This window comes from Pipistrellus hanaki (assembly GCF_964339955.1).
Source record: "Pipistrellus hanaki genome assembly, chromosome: 5".
NCBI classification, from domain to species: domain Eukaryota; kingdom Metazoa; phylum Chordata; class Mammalia; order Chiroptera; family Vespertilionidae; genus Pipistrellus; species Pipistrellus hanaki.
In genome coordinates, this window is record NC_140507.1 from 26,816,412 (window position 1) to 26,831,263 (window position 14,852).

General features: G+C 52.2%; 2 protein-coding genes across 4 annotated transcripts; one reads left to right on the forward strand and one right to left on the reverse strand.

Moving 5' to 3' along the window:
* The first annotated feature begins 477 nt into the window (after positions 1–477).
* On the forward strand, positions 478–6,090 carry STING1 (stimulator of interferon response cGAMP interactor 1). 3 transcript variants are annotated; one of them, XM_084885099.1, is made up of 8 exons: positions 478–576; positions 859–959; positions 1,360–1,586; positions 1,693–1,861; positions 2,114–2,222; positions 3,314–3,552; positions 4,577–4,763; positions 5,353–6,090. In XM_084885099.1, exons 3-8 carry the CDS (start codon positions 1,360–1,362, stop codon positions 5,547–5,549), a joined length of 1,128 nt encoding a protein of 375 aa, XP_084741225.1. In that variant the 5' UTR covers positions 478–576; positions 859–959; the 3' UTR covers positions 5,550–6,090. The 3 variants fall into 3 exon arrangements, with proteins under 3 accessions (XP_084741225.1, XP_084741226.1, XP_084741224.1); XM_084885100.1 differs by having other exon boundaries at positions 478–562; XM_084885098.1 differs by having other exon boundaries at positions 482–959.
* Positions 6,091–8,402: 2,312 nt separating this feature from the next.
* SMIM33 (small integral membrane protein 33) lies at positions 8,403–11,364 on the reverse strand (the record flags this gene model as incomplete). The annotated part of the gene is made up of 2 exons (XM_084883893.1): positions 8,403–8,764; positions 11,262–11,364. 2 exons carry the CDS (start codon positions 11,362–11,364, stop codon positions 8,403–8,405), a joined length of 465 nt encoding a protein of 154 aa, XP_084740019.1.
* Positions 11,365–14,852: the final 3,488 nt, after the last annotated feature.

A 14,852-nucleotide genomic window follows, 5' to 3' on the forward strand; every position in this document is an offset into this window, starting at 1 on the left:
CTCCATATAAGCATGAAACAGGATCTTGTCACTTTGCACTTTTCCCAGGAAATCAGGGCACAGAGCAAGGCGCCTTTTGGAGCAGCCCACCTGGCTTCTGGTCCTGCCTCCCTCGTCTGCTGTCTGTGGGCCTGGGAACATTAACTCACCTCACTAAGCCTCAGGTTACCCACCTGTAAGCGGGAACGGTATTATACCTCACTGACAGGGTGGCTGACTGGATTAAGCGAATACTAGTAAATATACACAACACTTGTCATACTATATTATTAATATGCATGAGGCTGCCTTTTTTTTTTTTGGCTGCAACCACCACAATTTCTCTGAGAAGTCTCAGGCGTGGCCACTTCCTGTAAAGAGCCCAAACCTTACCCTCCCCTGCTGGCTTTCTGCTCCTACCAAGCCCTTTACTCCGAAAGGCTGTTATTACAGGAAATAACTGTTCGTTTTCCCCGCCTCCCTCCCTCCCTCCTCCATATCACAGTCTTCAGAAAAAGAGGATCTCGTCCAGAAAGCAGAAAATAAGCAGTCAGGCAGGGAGCTCGGTGTAGCGTGGGCTGGTGTGCGGAGTCCCGCGTAGGTGTTGACAGAGTTTGTTTAATTGTGGGGGCTTGAGGGGAATCTGGTGTTCAGATTGTGGTTCAGGGGAGTGTCAGAGAATCTCTGAACACCCTGGACTCTGGGGTAGCAAACTGCAGGAATGGGAGCCTATGGCACTCTCGGGACAGGGTGTGACTCATTAGAGCCCGGGGGCAGGAAATACCCTCCTCTCCAATGTACGCGGAGCTGCGGTCTGAGATGTCAGGGCTGGAGTGCTGTGGAGAAAGCTTCCGATTGTCTTAAACTTTCCATCCTCAGGCTGCACCCGGAGAGGCTGCTTTCAGCCCCTGGGAGCTATTGCTGAGCCTCCTTCTCTTCCCGTTGTCTCCCAGAAACAGCTTTGTGCCTGGCGGCGGAAGGTAGGATCAGGAGCGGCCCAGCCAACGCTCCAAGGCTGAGGCCCCTCGGGGTCCTTTCTGGCTAACATCCTTCCTGGGGAGAGGAAAGCCCAGATCCCCAAAGGGCTGGGTCTGGGAGAGTTGCTGCCTCATTTCTTCACTGCCCCGCAGTCTCCCGGGGGTTGGATGGGATGTGTGTGTATAAGCCCATGCTCTTTTCCACCTGTTCTGTTTGCAACAAATCCTCCCTGGACTGGAACTCTGGGATGCTGTATGCCCAGCCTGCCCCCCAGAGGTATCTCCAAGAGCAGCCCCTGGATATGGCTGGGCATGGTGTGGGGGGTCCCTGGGTTTGAGAGGGGAGAGCTGGAATGACAGGAGAGTGAGAGGAGCATGGCCATGCATTTCTTGGTACCTACAGATGCCCCACTCCAGCTTGCACCCCTCCATCCCTCGGCCCAGGAGTCACAAGGCCAAGAAGGCAGCCTTTGCCCTGCTGATTGCCTGTCTGGCAGCCTTTTGGGGCTTGGAGGAGCCGCCAACACACATTCTCTGGTGGCTGGCGCTCCACCTGATCTCCCAGCAGCTGCAACTGCTGTTCAAGCGAGTCTGCAGCCTGGCCGAGGAACTCTGCCACGTCCATTCCAGGTGACGCCCTGCGGCCCCCATGGGACTGGGCACACACCATGCCTCACTCCCTGGACCCCCACCCCTGCCCCTCCTTGAATCTCTCTAGCTGAGCTGTCATCTGCAGGTACCAGGGCAGCTACTCCAGGGCCGTGCAGGCCTGTCTGGGCTGCCCTATCCGCTATGGGGCCCTCCTGCTGGTGTCCTGCTATTTCTACGCCTCCCTGCCGAACAAAGCGTGGATGCTTTCCCTCCTGGGCCTCTCAGAGGCACTGAGCACCCTCCTGGACCTCCAGGTAAGACACAGTGGGAAGAGGAGGGCATGGTTCAGAGGAGGCTGTGGCTAGCGTGACCTGCTCTGAGCTCAGTACAAGGAGTGGGACTAGCTTAGAGGCTGGTTTTTGGAGGGGGACCTCTAATGTCCTGGAACAGCGGGGTCAGCAATGGCAGAAAAGCAGCAGCAGGCTGAGAAATCTTGGAGGAGGAGGGTTCTAGTTGTCCTTCATGGAGGTCTCCCCCGTCTCCCCACCCCACTCTTCTGTCCACAGGGGCTGGCCCCAGCTGAGGTCTCTACAGTCTGTGAACAAAGAAACTTCAACGTGGCCCATGGGCTGGCATGGTCATTTTATATCGGGTACCTGCGACTGGTCCTACCAGGTAGGCTGTCCTCTATGTCCCCATTCTATTGTAGATCTACACGGCACACAAACAGTAAGACACATCATTTCCACAACTCGTCATATTTTTTCCAAGTATTTTCATGTCCAACATTTGATTCCCAAAACAACCCTCTAGGCATGAAGAATGTTGTTATGCCTGGTTTAGAGGAAGAAATATTAAGTGACTTGTCCAAGGTCACCTCTGAATTCTTTCACTAACTATTCACTGCATGCCGTGTGCCTTTCGTGTGCATTTTCTCTTTTAATTCACAACCTATGAGCAAGATATAGTCATTTTCCTGCTTAAAAGATAAGAAAATTGCCCTAACCGGTTTGACTCGGTGAATGGAGCGTCGGCCTGCAGACTGACGGTTCCTAGGTTCCATTCCTGTCAAGGGCATGTACCTTGGTTGTGGGTTCATCCCCAGTAGGGGGTGTGCAAGAGGCACCTGATCAATGTTTCTCTCTCATTGATGTTTCTAGCTCTCTATCCCTCTCTCTTCATCTGTAAAAAATCAATAAAATATATATTATAAAAAAAGAAAAGAAAAGGAAAATTGTGGTTCTGAGAAACAAAGTGACGTATCCCAAGTCACGTAGCTTAGTGAGAGGAGACAGCATTTGAATCCAGGTCTGCCCAGGGCTTGACCCTTTGACCCTACTGTGAATGTATGTGTTGTCTCATTCTTCTGAGTGGCCAACCAAGGCTGCAGTTCTCCCATGTCTTGTTGCTGCCTTCCCTTGGCACCAGGGCTTCTGCTAGGAAATGGCTCATGCTAAAGGCTGGACTCAGTGCGCCTGCGGGTGCTGACAGTGTCACCTTGCCTCTGCCTGCCCCTCAAAGGCCTGAAGGCTGTGGTGGGAAGGAGTGGGGCTGGCAGAAATCTGGATAAAGAACAGTGAAGGGGGAAAGCAGTGGTGGGAGGAGGTGGAGGGGAGGGAAGTGTCCTTGGATGTGCTATTCCTGGCCTCCTAGACAGTACTAGGGGACTGGCCCCTCGGGTCTTTGCATGTGCACATCGAGGGGGACCAATGACCCAGGGGGAGACCAGATCAGTGGGAATGACTTCTTGGGCCTCTCCACCACAGGGCTTCCGGCCAGGGTCCGTAGTTACAATCAGCTCCACAACAATACGCTCCGAGGCGCAGGAAGCCATCGGCTATACATCCTCTTCCCACTGGACTGTGGGGTGCCTGACGACCTGAGTGCAGTTGACCCCAACATTCGCTTCCTGCATAAGCTGCCCCCGCAACTCTCCGACCGTGCCGGCATCAAGGGCCGGGTTTACACCAACAGCGTCTATGAGCTTCTGGAGAACGGGAGGCAGGTGAGTGTGCCGGAAGGTGGGGCATGTACCACAGAGTGGTGGTGAGGAGCCCCAGAACTCCGGGCGCTGGCCAACCGCTGGTTAAAATTTACTGCCCTCCTCTGAGCCTCAGTTTCCCCAGTGAGTCCCAGAGCTGGACAAGATTCAACACTGAACGAGGATAATGCGTAACATTTACTGAACACTTTTGCATGCCAGATGCTATTCTAGATGCTTATCTAACCACCTCAACGAATCCTCACACCACCCCGTGGGGTAGGGACTGTCACAACCCCTATTCTACAGATGACGAAACGGACCCAGAGAACCAGGGAGAAAGCGGACAATTTCAACTTGAATATGCGATGCTTTTTTTGGGGGAAAAAAACACCTATTTTTGTTGTTGTTAATCCTCAACCGAGGATATTTTCCATGGATTTTTTTAAAGAAAGTGAAAGGAAGGGGGAAGAGTCAGAGAAGGAGAAACATCTATGTGAGAGAGACACATTGGTTGGTTGTCTCCCTATTGCCCCAATCAGGGCCAGGGACCGAGCCTGCAACTGAGGTACATGCCCTTGACTGGAATCGAACCTACGGCCCCTCAGTTCTCAGGCCAATGCTCTATCCACTGAGCTGAACCGGCTAGGGCACCATGCTTTGGCCATAAAGCTGCCCTAGATGAAGGCTGTGAGAACATCTGGTGGGTTTCACATGGGTGGGTGGGGAGACCCAGACCACGGTCGAACCTCGGAGCCTAGCTGTCAGACTTGATTTCAAACAGGAGCAGTTGACAGCCTAGCGTGGTGGCCTTGCCCTGGGATCCTAGGGGGAGCATCAGTGAAGGGTAAATTTAGCTCAGCCCGGGCCCTGATCCTTAGGAGTGGGATGCGAGAGGCAAAAGATAACCGGACAGCATAACCCTATTAGGGCGGCACCTGCCAGGACTCCATCTCTACAGACTGAGGGAGGGGGGTCCTTGCAGTGGTACTGAGGTCCAGAGTCTGTCTGCCCGGGTTTAGTTTGATCCTCCTCTCATTTCCTCCAGGTGGGCACCTGCGTTCTGGAGTATGCCACCCCCTTGCAGACCCTGTTTGCCATGTCACAGGACAGCCGAGCTGGCTTCAGTCGGGAAGATCGGCTTGAGCAGGCCAAACTCTTCTGCCGGACGCTTGAGGACATCCTGGCAGATGCCCCTGAGTGTCAGAACAACTGGCGCTTCATTGTCTACGAGGGTAAGGGATTGATAGTCTGGGGGACAGGAGGAGTCAGGGGACCCAGGGGTCTCCCAGGGGGGCAGAAGGAGATACGAAAGCATCATGCCCTGGGCCTTCCCGGGGGGGCAGGGCATTCAACCCCTGCCCCGTCCTCCCATGAGAGAGGTCCACCTCCCCAGGTGGGGACACTTTGTTGCTCTGAAGTCTTTGGCTATGGGTCTTGGGTGGAGCATGAAGAGGTGAGCTATTGGGTCTCCTCACTTCATCTGTCAAAGGAAGCAAAATGTCCTAGGCCCCAGGCCAGGAATTAAGGGACTGACAGGGGCTGAACCCTCAGCTCTGCCACTCCTTCACTGTATGATCTTGGGCAGGTCTCTGCCCTTCTCTAAGCATCATCTCTAAAAGCAAGAGGGCAGAATTTCACTGTCTCTAAAGCCATTTCTAGCTCTGGGATTCCACGAAGCTCTACCCACAATGGCTGGGATGGGGAGGGGGCATAGAGAAGTGGGTTGAAGGATCTGCCCAGCAAATCCTCTGGGGTGTGTTGGAGTGGGAATGTGTGGGTTTCTCACTCCACTCCCCACCGCCTTCTCCACCCCCATTCCAGAACCCGAAGAGGAGAGCAGCTTCTCCCTGTCACAGGAGATTCTCAGGCACCTGCAGCAGGAGGAGAGGGAGGAGGTCACTGTGGGTGATGTGGGGGCCTTGGCGGCGGTGCCTGACTCCTCCACACTGACCCAAGAGCCTGAGCTCCTCATCAGTGACATGGATCAGCCTCTCCCACTCCGCACGGATGTCTTCTGAGGGCCACTGTCACCTTGCCTGGTCCCCCAGCGATCTCCAGCACGCTGGCTTTCTTTAGGGGCTAGATGCCCAGCAAAGCTGTTTCCTCCCACAGGGAGGCCCTCTTAAAGTCACAGGGGCGTGACATCTCAAGATCAGTCCTAAGACCTTGGGCAAGTTTTTTTACATGAGCCTCAGTGTCCTCACCTATGAAATGGGATCGTAATGATTGCCCTGCCTACCTCACAGGGTTGTTGTGAGGACAATGACTGCATAGATGTTTCTGGTAAACTCTAATTGCCAGGTGTCTTCCATTGGACCCTCTGGACCCACTTCTTCACCTTTTTCTGCTTCCTTTTGCCCTGGGTTAGCATCATCAGGCTCCCTTGCCTCTTGGCTTCTGTTTATGTTTGGTCAATGGGAGAATGGAGGAGAAGGAGGTTAAAGTATTCATTCCCCTAGCACTCCCCTGCGGTGTCAAGGTCATTGTGAACTCACTGTATCTCTTGACCAAACTACAATAGCTCAGGAACCCTGTCTCTGTCCATGAACTGCTTCCTCCTCTCACCCCTTTAGGCCTAGCAGAGTATCGGCTCATCCCGTAACACTCACTCTCTGCTTTTGGTTTCCTTATACCTGCCTTTTCCAAATGGTCCCCCCTTTAAACTCCTCAGATTACACACTTCAGTGTGCATCTTTCTCTGGCTAGACTCTGACTAATACACACTATTGGCATTTATTATCTGCAATGTCCCAATCGGCTTGTACAGACGTGCTTCCTCACCCCCCTCCTCATCCATGGCCGTGAGGTGGTGGGTCTCATTTCAATTTGGACAGAACCCACAGGCAGGCTGAGGGCAGAGGGTTGGGAAGCACCCCCACTCCACCTGTCCTTTCAGTGCCCTTGTCTCCAGTGGGAGGTTTGGGGGGTAGGGAGAACACAGATACCATGAGCTGTGCCCTGGGCAGGGGTTGCTCAAAGCAGCAGGGGCCACTAAATAAACATCCCCTGATGAGAGAGCCTGCATGAGGGATAAAGTGGGGAGAGGGTTTGTGTGAGGAGGTGGGACATCCTATGGGGGACCTTGGGCAGCACAGCCAGTCACCTGCCACACCTTTCACCATTGCTGTTAGAACTCAGCCACTGCAACGACACTGTGGTGGCAAAATTGCCCCCATCTGGGAGCAGAGATGGCCCATTTCTACCAGTTCCATTCATTCCACCCAGAAATTGTTTCCTTTCTCCCTCCTTCCTTTGTTTTGTTGCAACTGTTCAATACGCATATCTGAGGACAGCATGCTGTGGAGAAAGGCTCCACACATAGACACACATTTGCCAGAAGGAACCAACCGACTGCCCCTAAGGATGACAGAGCCAAAAGCGTGAGGAGAAACAGTCCTTCTTCTCCCCAGCTGTCCCAGCCACTCTGTCCTCAAGGCCTGGAGATCTTCCAACATCACACCTATACCTACAAGCCAGACCAGAATCAAAGACCGCCCCAACATTTCTTTCCCCACCCTCCAGCCCCCAACATGGTGCAAACGGCCTCAGGTTCAAATCCTGGTCCACCACTTAGCCCGTGTCCACCTGGACGTCTTAATATTCCCAACTGTAAAAGGGAATAACAATGGTTCTCTTCTCAAGGTTGTTATGAGGAGTGAATGGCATGCCTGCAGGCCCGTGGAGGAAGAGCTATTAGGATGATAACTGCCTCTCATTAACCCAAAGGTGGCAAGCCAGTCCTCTGCGCACATAATCTCCAACTCTGTTCCTCTGTCTCCTGTTCTTTCCCAGCCTTACTGACAGTGGGCAACCCCAGCGCTGACTTGTTCCCCAGGGTAAAGCACCCAGAGGTCCCTCCATAAATGTCTGTCTGCAGCTCACTGACTGCACATAAATGAAGCCACAGGTGCCAGAGAAAGAGGTACCTTTCCAGGGAGCCTCTGGGAGACTCAGTGCTGCCTTCCTGGCCTCTTGCGTTTTCCCAACCTCCACGTCTCTCCCCCCGTAGGCCTTCTCCTCACTCCTTTCTTCCTCTATAAAAGCTCCACGAAGCTCCTGTCCTGCCCTGTTTTCTTATCAGATGGACCTGGGGAATTTCCTGGGGTAAATTCTAGGCTAGTTTCAACAGGCCCATGCTCACAGAAAGTAGGAGGTAATGAGAACTCCCAGATTTCCCCCATTGCATCATGGGAAGGCAAGACAGAGAGTCGCACCCCAAGATAGTGGAGGGCACCCAAAAACAATTCGGGAGCTATCATTGGTGCTTGGGGCTTTACAAGGGCCTTGAATGTTGTTATCAAGTCCTGGGCCCTGACAGCCAAAGGGATGTCCCTCAAACAGTGAAGGCAACAGCTTTTCCTTCTCTCCCCTGAGTCCCAGGGAAGGCAGAGCCCTGGGTTCTTTGCCTTGGTTACTCTCTGGCTGGCTCGCACAGGCCCTGGGGGCTGGGGCAGCAGAGCCTCTGCAGGGAGCCTCTAACATCCCTTCACAGGGATAGGGCGGGGTATCTTCCAAGCCAGACTTACCTTGACACCCAAAGGAGAGGAGCTTAGGGGTGGGAGGAGGGAGGGACTCGGAGAAGGAGGCTCAGGGGTCTGGTGGTCCCTGAGGAGGATGGAGTAGCTTTGTGAGGGCAGCCTTGGGCACTTGGAATGCTCACAGCACCGTGTGTCTGGGCAGGGCCCTCAAGCTCCTTTATTTCCCCTGTCCACATCGAGGCTCTCTCTGCATTCTGCCCGCAGGGCAGCTCCGGCTTAGTCCATGTGTGCGCTTCCAGAGATCAGACGCCAGGCCCCAGTTTGTCTATGCTCCAATTCTCCGTCCAGTTCCTTGTTCTGACCGGGTCTGGCCTACTTTCCAAGGTCTTCCTCCTACAGATACGTGACTTCGTCGATGCTGAGCCTGGGCCCATCAGGCACAAGGCAGGAGCCAGAGACAGGAGGGTCCTGCTGGGTGTCTCCATGAATGTCCTGGGAGCCCAGCACTCGCCAGTGGACGAGGGAGATGCCACCCTCTGGCTTTGGGGCTGGCGGCTCTGTGGGGAGAGTGGCACGGCCCTGGTGTAGACTTGGCCCAAAGTGGACTGCCACCACGATACAGACGGCCAGCAGGACGAAGACAGCGATGATCACAGTGACCAGAGGCAGCCCGTCCTCTCGAGGTGGCTCCCAGGCCCCACTCAGCACCTCTGGAAGCTGCCTCTGCGTCTCCGGCCCCGCTGAGCCATTTGCCGCTGAAGAGAGCCAGGGATTACGGTCAGCCTAGGAGGGGAGTGAGAGAGAGAAGGTGACATGGGCATGTACACACAGGAAAAGACCAAAATAGCGAGAGACAGGCAACCAAAGGGAACTGAGAGAGGCGGGGGAGATCCTCAGGGGGAGAGAGAGAGGAATAGATACAGAGAGAGAGACAGGAAGATAGAGATACACATAGCAACTGAGAGAATGAATGAAGAAGAGGACAGACAGAGGGGAACATGGGAAGAAAGATACAAGAAAAAAAAAAACAGTTAAAAAGAAATCAGTGAGATAGACACAGAGACAGAGACGGAGACAAAGTTGTACAGAAAGGGACAAACAGGGACTTCATTACGGTCTGGCATACAGAGTTTGGTCCTGCAAGTCCCCTCTCACTGCCCTCTCTTCCCAGACCTCCTAATTCCTAAATAGGCCTGTGTCCTGGGTCAGGAATCTTAGCACACTATGGGCTGCTGTCCCACAGCCTGGGCAACGGGCAGTGACCCACTGCTCCTTCAAGTCCAGGGAAAGGGAGCCGCTGTGTTCAGCATCTTAGGTGCCCACTCTGCACAAAGAAGGCCGAGGGGGCTGGGGGTAATGGAAAGAGGAAGAGGAGGCAGGAACCCCAGAAACTTGGCAAGCGAGATACCTCATCCATAATACCCCCCACACCCCACACCCCAGATCTTAGGATCAGGTTCCAGGGCCTGGAAGGGAGGGGGTGCCAGTGTGGATTCCTGGACAGACTGAGGAGATGCCATGCCAGGTCCCAGAGTTCTTCCACCGAAAGCTGAAGGTCATGACCCCTACCTCTCTCTGTCACCCCCCCCCTTAAGTGTGGGGTAATGGTGGGGGGGGATTTGCCAGAAAGATAGCAAACCTCCAAACTCTAAACCCCAGAGCTGGTAAGGTCATCACAGGCTCAAGAAACCTTTTCTCGCTCACCTCATTGTCCCCAGCTGGACCCTCAGAAGCAGGCCCTGGGGTGTGGAGCCCCTCCCCAAACTCTGAGCCCGCAGCCTGGCTTTTCCTGTGGGTAGGCATTTGGGGTCCAGGACAAACACACTTCCTTTAGCCTCTCAGTCACACTGCCCACCCCAACACGTGTCCCTTTAAGAATGTGGAAGGTCTAATACCCAGCCCTCCCTGTGAGAGGCTGAGGCTCCCTGGGGCCGGGGCCACAGAGCTCTGGCAGGGGGTGGGGAAGCAGCTCCGGATGTGCAGGGGAAAAAGGAAGCGCAGGCTGGTGAAAAGCAAGGGGCCCCCGCGGGGAGTCACGCCAGCCTGGCCGGACCGGGTGAGGGGAGCGTGTACCTGGTGCATTCTCCCGCGGTGGGCGGTGGGCGGTGGGCAGTGGGCGCAAGACTCCCTCAAGACTGGTGACCAGCTGGGCAAAGGAGAGCCTGCCACCCCAGCTGGGCCCCTACCCGGACCTGCCACGTCCTACGGGGCTCACGGGCACACACCCTCTGCACACAAACCGTCAACGCTCTCTTCTGCGCTTTCACTTCCTTGAACATAGGGACAAACCCTGACCAGCTCTGGCAACTCGGAGAGCACCTTGATCGCACTCCTTGGACCTCTTTTCATGCCCCCGACAGCTTCAGGAGCCTGGGTCTGCCTGCCCATCCCCCACCCGATCCCAGACACTTAGCCATTGTCCCTTCCCAGCCGCCTGCCACCCAAAAGTACATACGGACTTCCCCACCCCCACCGATTATCCTGTGATTGATTTTTTTTAATTAAAAAAAAATATTTTATTGATTTTTTACAGAGAGGAAGGGAGAGAGATAGAGAGCCAGAAACGTCGATGAGAGAGAAACATCGACCAGCTGCCTCTTGCACACCCCCTACTGGGGATGTGCCTGCAACCAATGTACATGCCCTTGACGGGAATCGAACCTGGGACCTTTCAGTCCGCAGACCGATGCTCTACCACTGAGCCAAACCGGCTTCGGCTGATTGATTTTTTTTTTTTATGCAGTATCTCAAAAGTATTGGAAATCATAGACTATAATATTCTAAATTTCTCTGGCCCCAACTACCAGCTCTGTCCATCTCAATTGTTTGTCACATTTATTTCAAATATTTTAAAGAACTAAAGTGCTACAAATAAAATAGAAGCCCCACTCCCTGATCTCCCCTTCTTTCTCACCCCCGGGGTAACCATCTTGTTGAATTTGATGTTTATCATTCCCTTGCAAGGCATTATTTTCTCTTTGGGGTTTTTCTTCTTTAGTTTTTCACAACTATGAATTCTGAATGCCTCTGTATTTGTTAGAATGCAACTTCATTTGAGCATGTGTGTGCTTTGCTGTGTCCAAGTTACAAAAAGTGCTCACCAGTCTCTCCTCTGTCCTGAGACAGTGTATAAAGGATAATCTTTTTGTCCCAACTAACTCCGTGGAACCAGCTGTCCCTCATTCTGTCCTTGTGCATGCATCACTCTCCATTCCAGTGCAGATACCAGAGACCTCCAGCAACTCCCCTCACCCAGTGGCTTGATCCCAATTTCTTGGCGCTCAGCCAAGCTGCTCTGTGCTCTGACATTCAGGAACTCCACTCGGACCTCCAAACGCACTTGAGCCCAGGTCATGGGGCTGCTGACCTCACCTGCTAGGTGAGTGAGGCCAGCAGCAGGCTGGTCCCCTCCCAACGATCTCAAAGGCTGCGGCATTCTCACCTCCACCTCGAACCACTTACACATCAGCCAGAGGGAATCTGGCTCCTGCCACAGTCCAGAGCGTCAGCCACTGCTTTTTGCTGCCTGCCTCCTCAAGACCCAAGTCCCATTGCTCTCACAGGCACCACCACTGGGGCTCTAGTCCTCGAATCTAAAAAGCCAATTTTTGGTCCTTCTAATGGCTAATTTTTCCTTCCCCACCCTCACCAGTCCTGGATTTATCTCCTAAAGGGTTTGAGAAAGGATTAGAGGGTGGCACTTCAGGGACCAGATTATTATTGTTGTTGTTGTTGTTGTTATTATTACCAGAGGCCCAACATTTGTGCACGGGTGGGGGGGAGGGGGGGAGGTCAGCACAGCCTGTGTCCTCTCACAGTCCAGGAGCCCTCCGAAGCCATCAGTCGTGGAGGTGGGAGAAGCTCCCTCCATGGCAGCTGTGCTCGCCAGCCTTCTGCTCAGCTCAGGGCTTCTGGCTGAGCGCATTGACCACCAGAGGGCAGCTCCTGCATTGAGCGTCTGCCCCCTGGTGGCCAGTGCACATCACAGTGACCAGTCATTCCACCATTTGGTTGATTTGCATATTAGCCTTTTATTATATAGGATTATTATTATTTTAAATTCTCACTCAAGGATATGTGTTCATTGGTTTTTGAGAGAGAAGAAGAGGGAGAGAGGAAGGGAAGGGGAGAGAGAGAGAGAGAGAGAGAGAGAGAGAGAGAGAGAGAGAGAGAGAGGGAGAGAGAAACAGTTGTCTCTATTATGCACCCCAAACAGGGATCGAACTGGTAACCTGGATATGTATCCTGAAATGGAATGCAACCTCCAACCTTTTGGTGTACAGGATAATGCTCCAACCGAGTCATACCAGCCAGGGCAGGGACCAGAATTGTCCCAGCCTTCTCTCACTTTTCCATCTCCATGCTATTCTTGTGAGCTACCCTTCCCCCATTCCTATCATCTAAATATTAACCATCTTTTGTTGTTAATCCTCACCGGAGAATATTTTTTCCCCCCACTGAAAACAGAGTGGAAGGGAGGGGGTCACACACACACACACACACACACACACCTGCATGTACCCTGACCCCAACTGGGACTGGGGATGGAACTTGCAACCTAGGTATTTTCCCTGACCTGAAATCTAATTTGTGACTCTTCGGTGTATGTGCTGGTGTTCTAACCACTTAGCAATACTGGCCAGGATAATATTAATTATCCCTTATGGATTAGTTCAAGTGTCATCTCCTCTAGGAATGTATTCTTCAGCCCATTATACTGAAGTAGATTTCTTTTCCTTTTGTTTCTTACCTTGCAGTATGTTTCTTGCCTTGCTCTTGACATTTGTCTCACTTTGTCTTATCCTACAAGTGTGTGGGGCTCATTTTTCTTCCTACCTGTGAACCCCCATCAGGCATTCCTGTCTGTGTCCCAGAATCCATTACATTAACTGGTACTTACACAGGTGCTAGACAAGTTTGCTGAGTAGAACCAGAATGTGGATGAACTCCCTCCCCTGTCCTGCCCTTAGCACTAGCGGCTTGTGAGGAGCTTCCTTCACCTGTGGAAAGGTACTTCTGAGCCTCGACAAATTCACTGTTTCACTCCCTCTGTCTCTTCTTGGATTTTGCTGTCATGGAGCCTCTTAAATGGGTCTAAGGGGCTAAAATAATTAAGAATCTGCTCTTGCTGTACAGAGAAGAAAAGTCCTGGCTTTCAAGGTGTGAGTCCTGAGAACAAATAGGAAAAGACTCTGGGGTCCTCCCCACCACCACCCCTCCAGGCTGGAGTCCCCTGACTCAGTTCTGTACACGGGGGTCACATCTCTTTTCCAGCTCCCCCGGGGAGGTAGAAGTGGCCCTGTCAACCTAAGTAAGGCAAAGACCAGCCCTTCTTCCCTCCCTCTGTCCACACTGAAAGCAACCAGGGTTAGGATTCTGGCCAGGAAACCGAAGGAGAAGGGCTTTGGGGACATTCTGAGCAGGCCCACGGGAGGCTGCCATGATAGGGAGCCATTGAGAGCTGGCTGATTTCAAGGCTCATCTTAAGCTCTGGGTCACTGGAGTAAGCCAGGAGCAAAGGATGCCCATTTTAGCCACATCCCACTTCCAGCCTTCTTATTACAAGTTATAGATCTGTAAGCAATGTGGGATTTGTGGGATAATAAAATTGTTTGCGGGGAAGGTTACACAAGTCTCTGAATATACTAAAAGCCACTAAAAAGTGTTCACCTTTAATGGATATAGTATACGGTATGTGTCTTAGTCTGCTCAAACTGCTTTACCAAAATACCATGAACTGGGTGGTCTATAAACAACATAATTTTTTTCTCTCACAGTTCTGGAGGCTGGGAAGTCCAAGATCAAGATGCCAACAGATTTTGAATCTGATGAGAGCTTACTTCTTGGTTCACAGATAGTGCCTTCTTGCTGTGTCCGCATAGCACACAGAACAGCAAGATAGGTCTTTGGGGCCTTTAAAAAAAAATCCTCACCAGAGGATATGTTTTTCTTGCTTTTGAGAGAGGAAGGGTGGGGGGGAGAAGGAGAGGGAAAGGAGAGAGGGAGAAGAAGAGGGAGAGGGAGAGGGAGAAAGGAGGGGGGGGAGAGAGAGAGAGAGAGAGAGAGAGAGAGAGAGAGAGAGAGAGAGAGAGAGAGAGAGAAAGAAAGTGCATCAATGTGAGAGAGACATTTCAATCAGTTGCCTCCTGAATGTGCCCAGACTGGGGACTGAACCCAAAACCTAGGTATGTACCCTGGCTGAGAATTGAACCTGCAACCTTTTGGTGTATGGGATAATGCGCCAACCAACTCAGCCACCTGCCCAGGGTCCCATTTGTACTTCTTAATCCCTTCACCCTTTTCACTCAGACTCCCCACCAAACCCTCCCATCTGGCAGCCATCAGTTTGTTCTTTATATCTATGATAGATCGCAGCTACAGAGGGCTCTTTGGAGAGATAACTGGTTACAGGGCTGGGGCTGGCAAAGCATGAGATGAACCTGGAACATCTTATTGTGTCAGAATGTAAAGAAGTGTTCAGAGAATGATGGAGATATGGTAAAAGGATACAGAAACCAGCCTGAAGGGGTTCCCACTGATTAAAATGGGGATAACTTGAGCATCAAAATAATAAATGATTATAATATGTAATATTCACATAGTTTCAATGTACTTCCCTACAAAATACTTATTAATTACAAAGGGGAAAAGGGTAACTTTGAAGTGGATAAAACTGACTATAGTGGCTGAATGGTGGTCTCCAAAAAGATATGTTGATATTTTAATCGTGAGAACCTATGACTGCTACCTTACTTGAAAAAAGAGTCTTTGCAGATGTGAATAAGTTAATAACTATCTAGACGGCCACTAGACTTAATGACAAGTGTCCTTGGAAGAGACACA

Excerpts from the sequence above, each read along its gene's own strand:
- STING1 (XM_084885099.1), top strand. The coding sequence starts at position 1,360 with ATGCCCCACTCCAGCTTGCACCCCTCCATCCCTCGGCCCAGGAGTCAC. Across the intron at positions 1,587-1,692 it reads CTCTGCCACGTCCATTCCAG|GTACCAGGGCAGCTACTCCA; the intron begins GTGACGCCCTGC and ends TGTCATCTGCAG. Across the intron at positions 3,553-4,576 it reads TTCTGGAGAACGGGAGGCAG|GTGGGCACCTGCGTTCTGGA; the intron begins GTGAGTGTGCCG and ends CATTTCCTCCAG.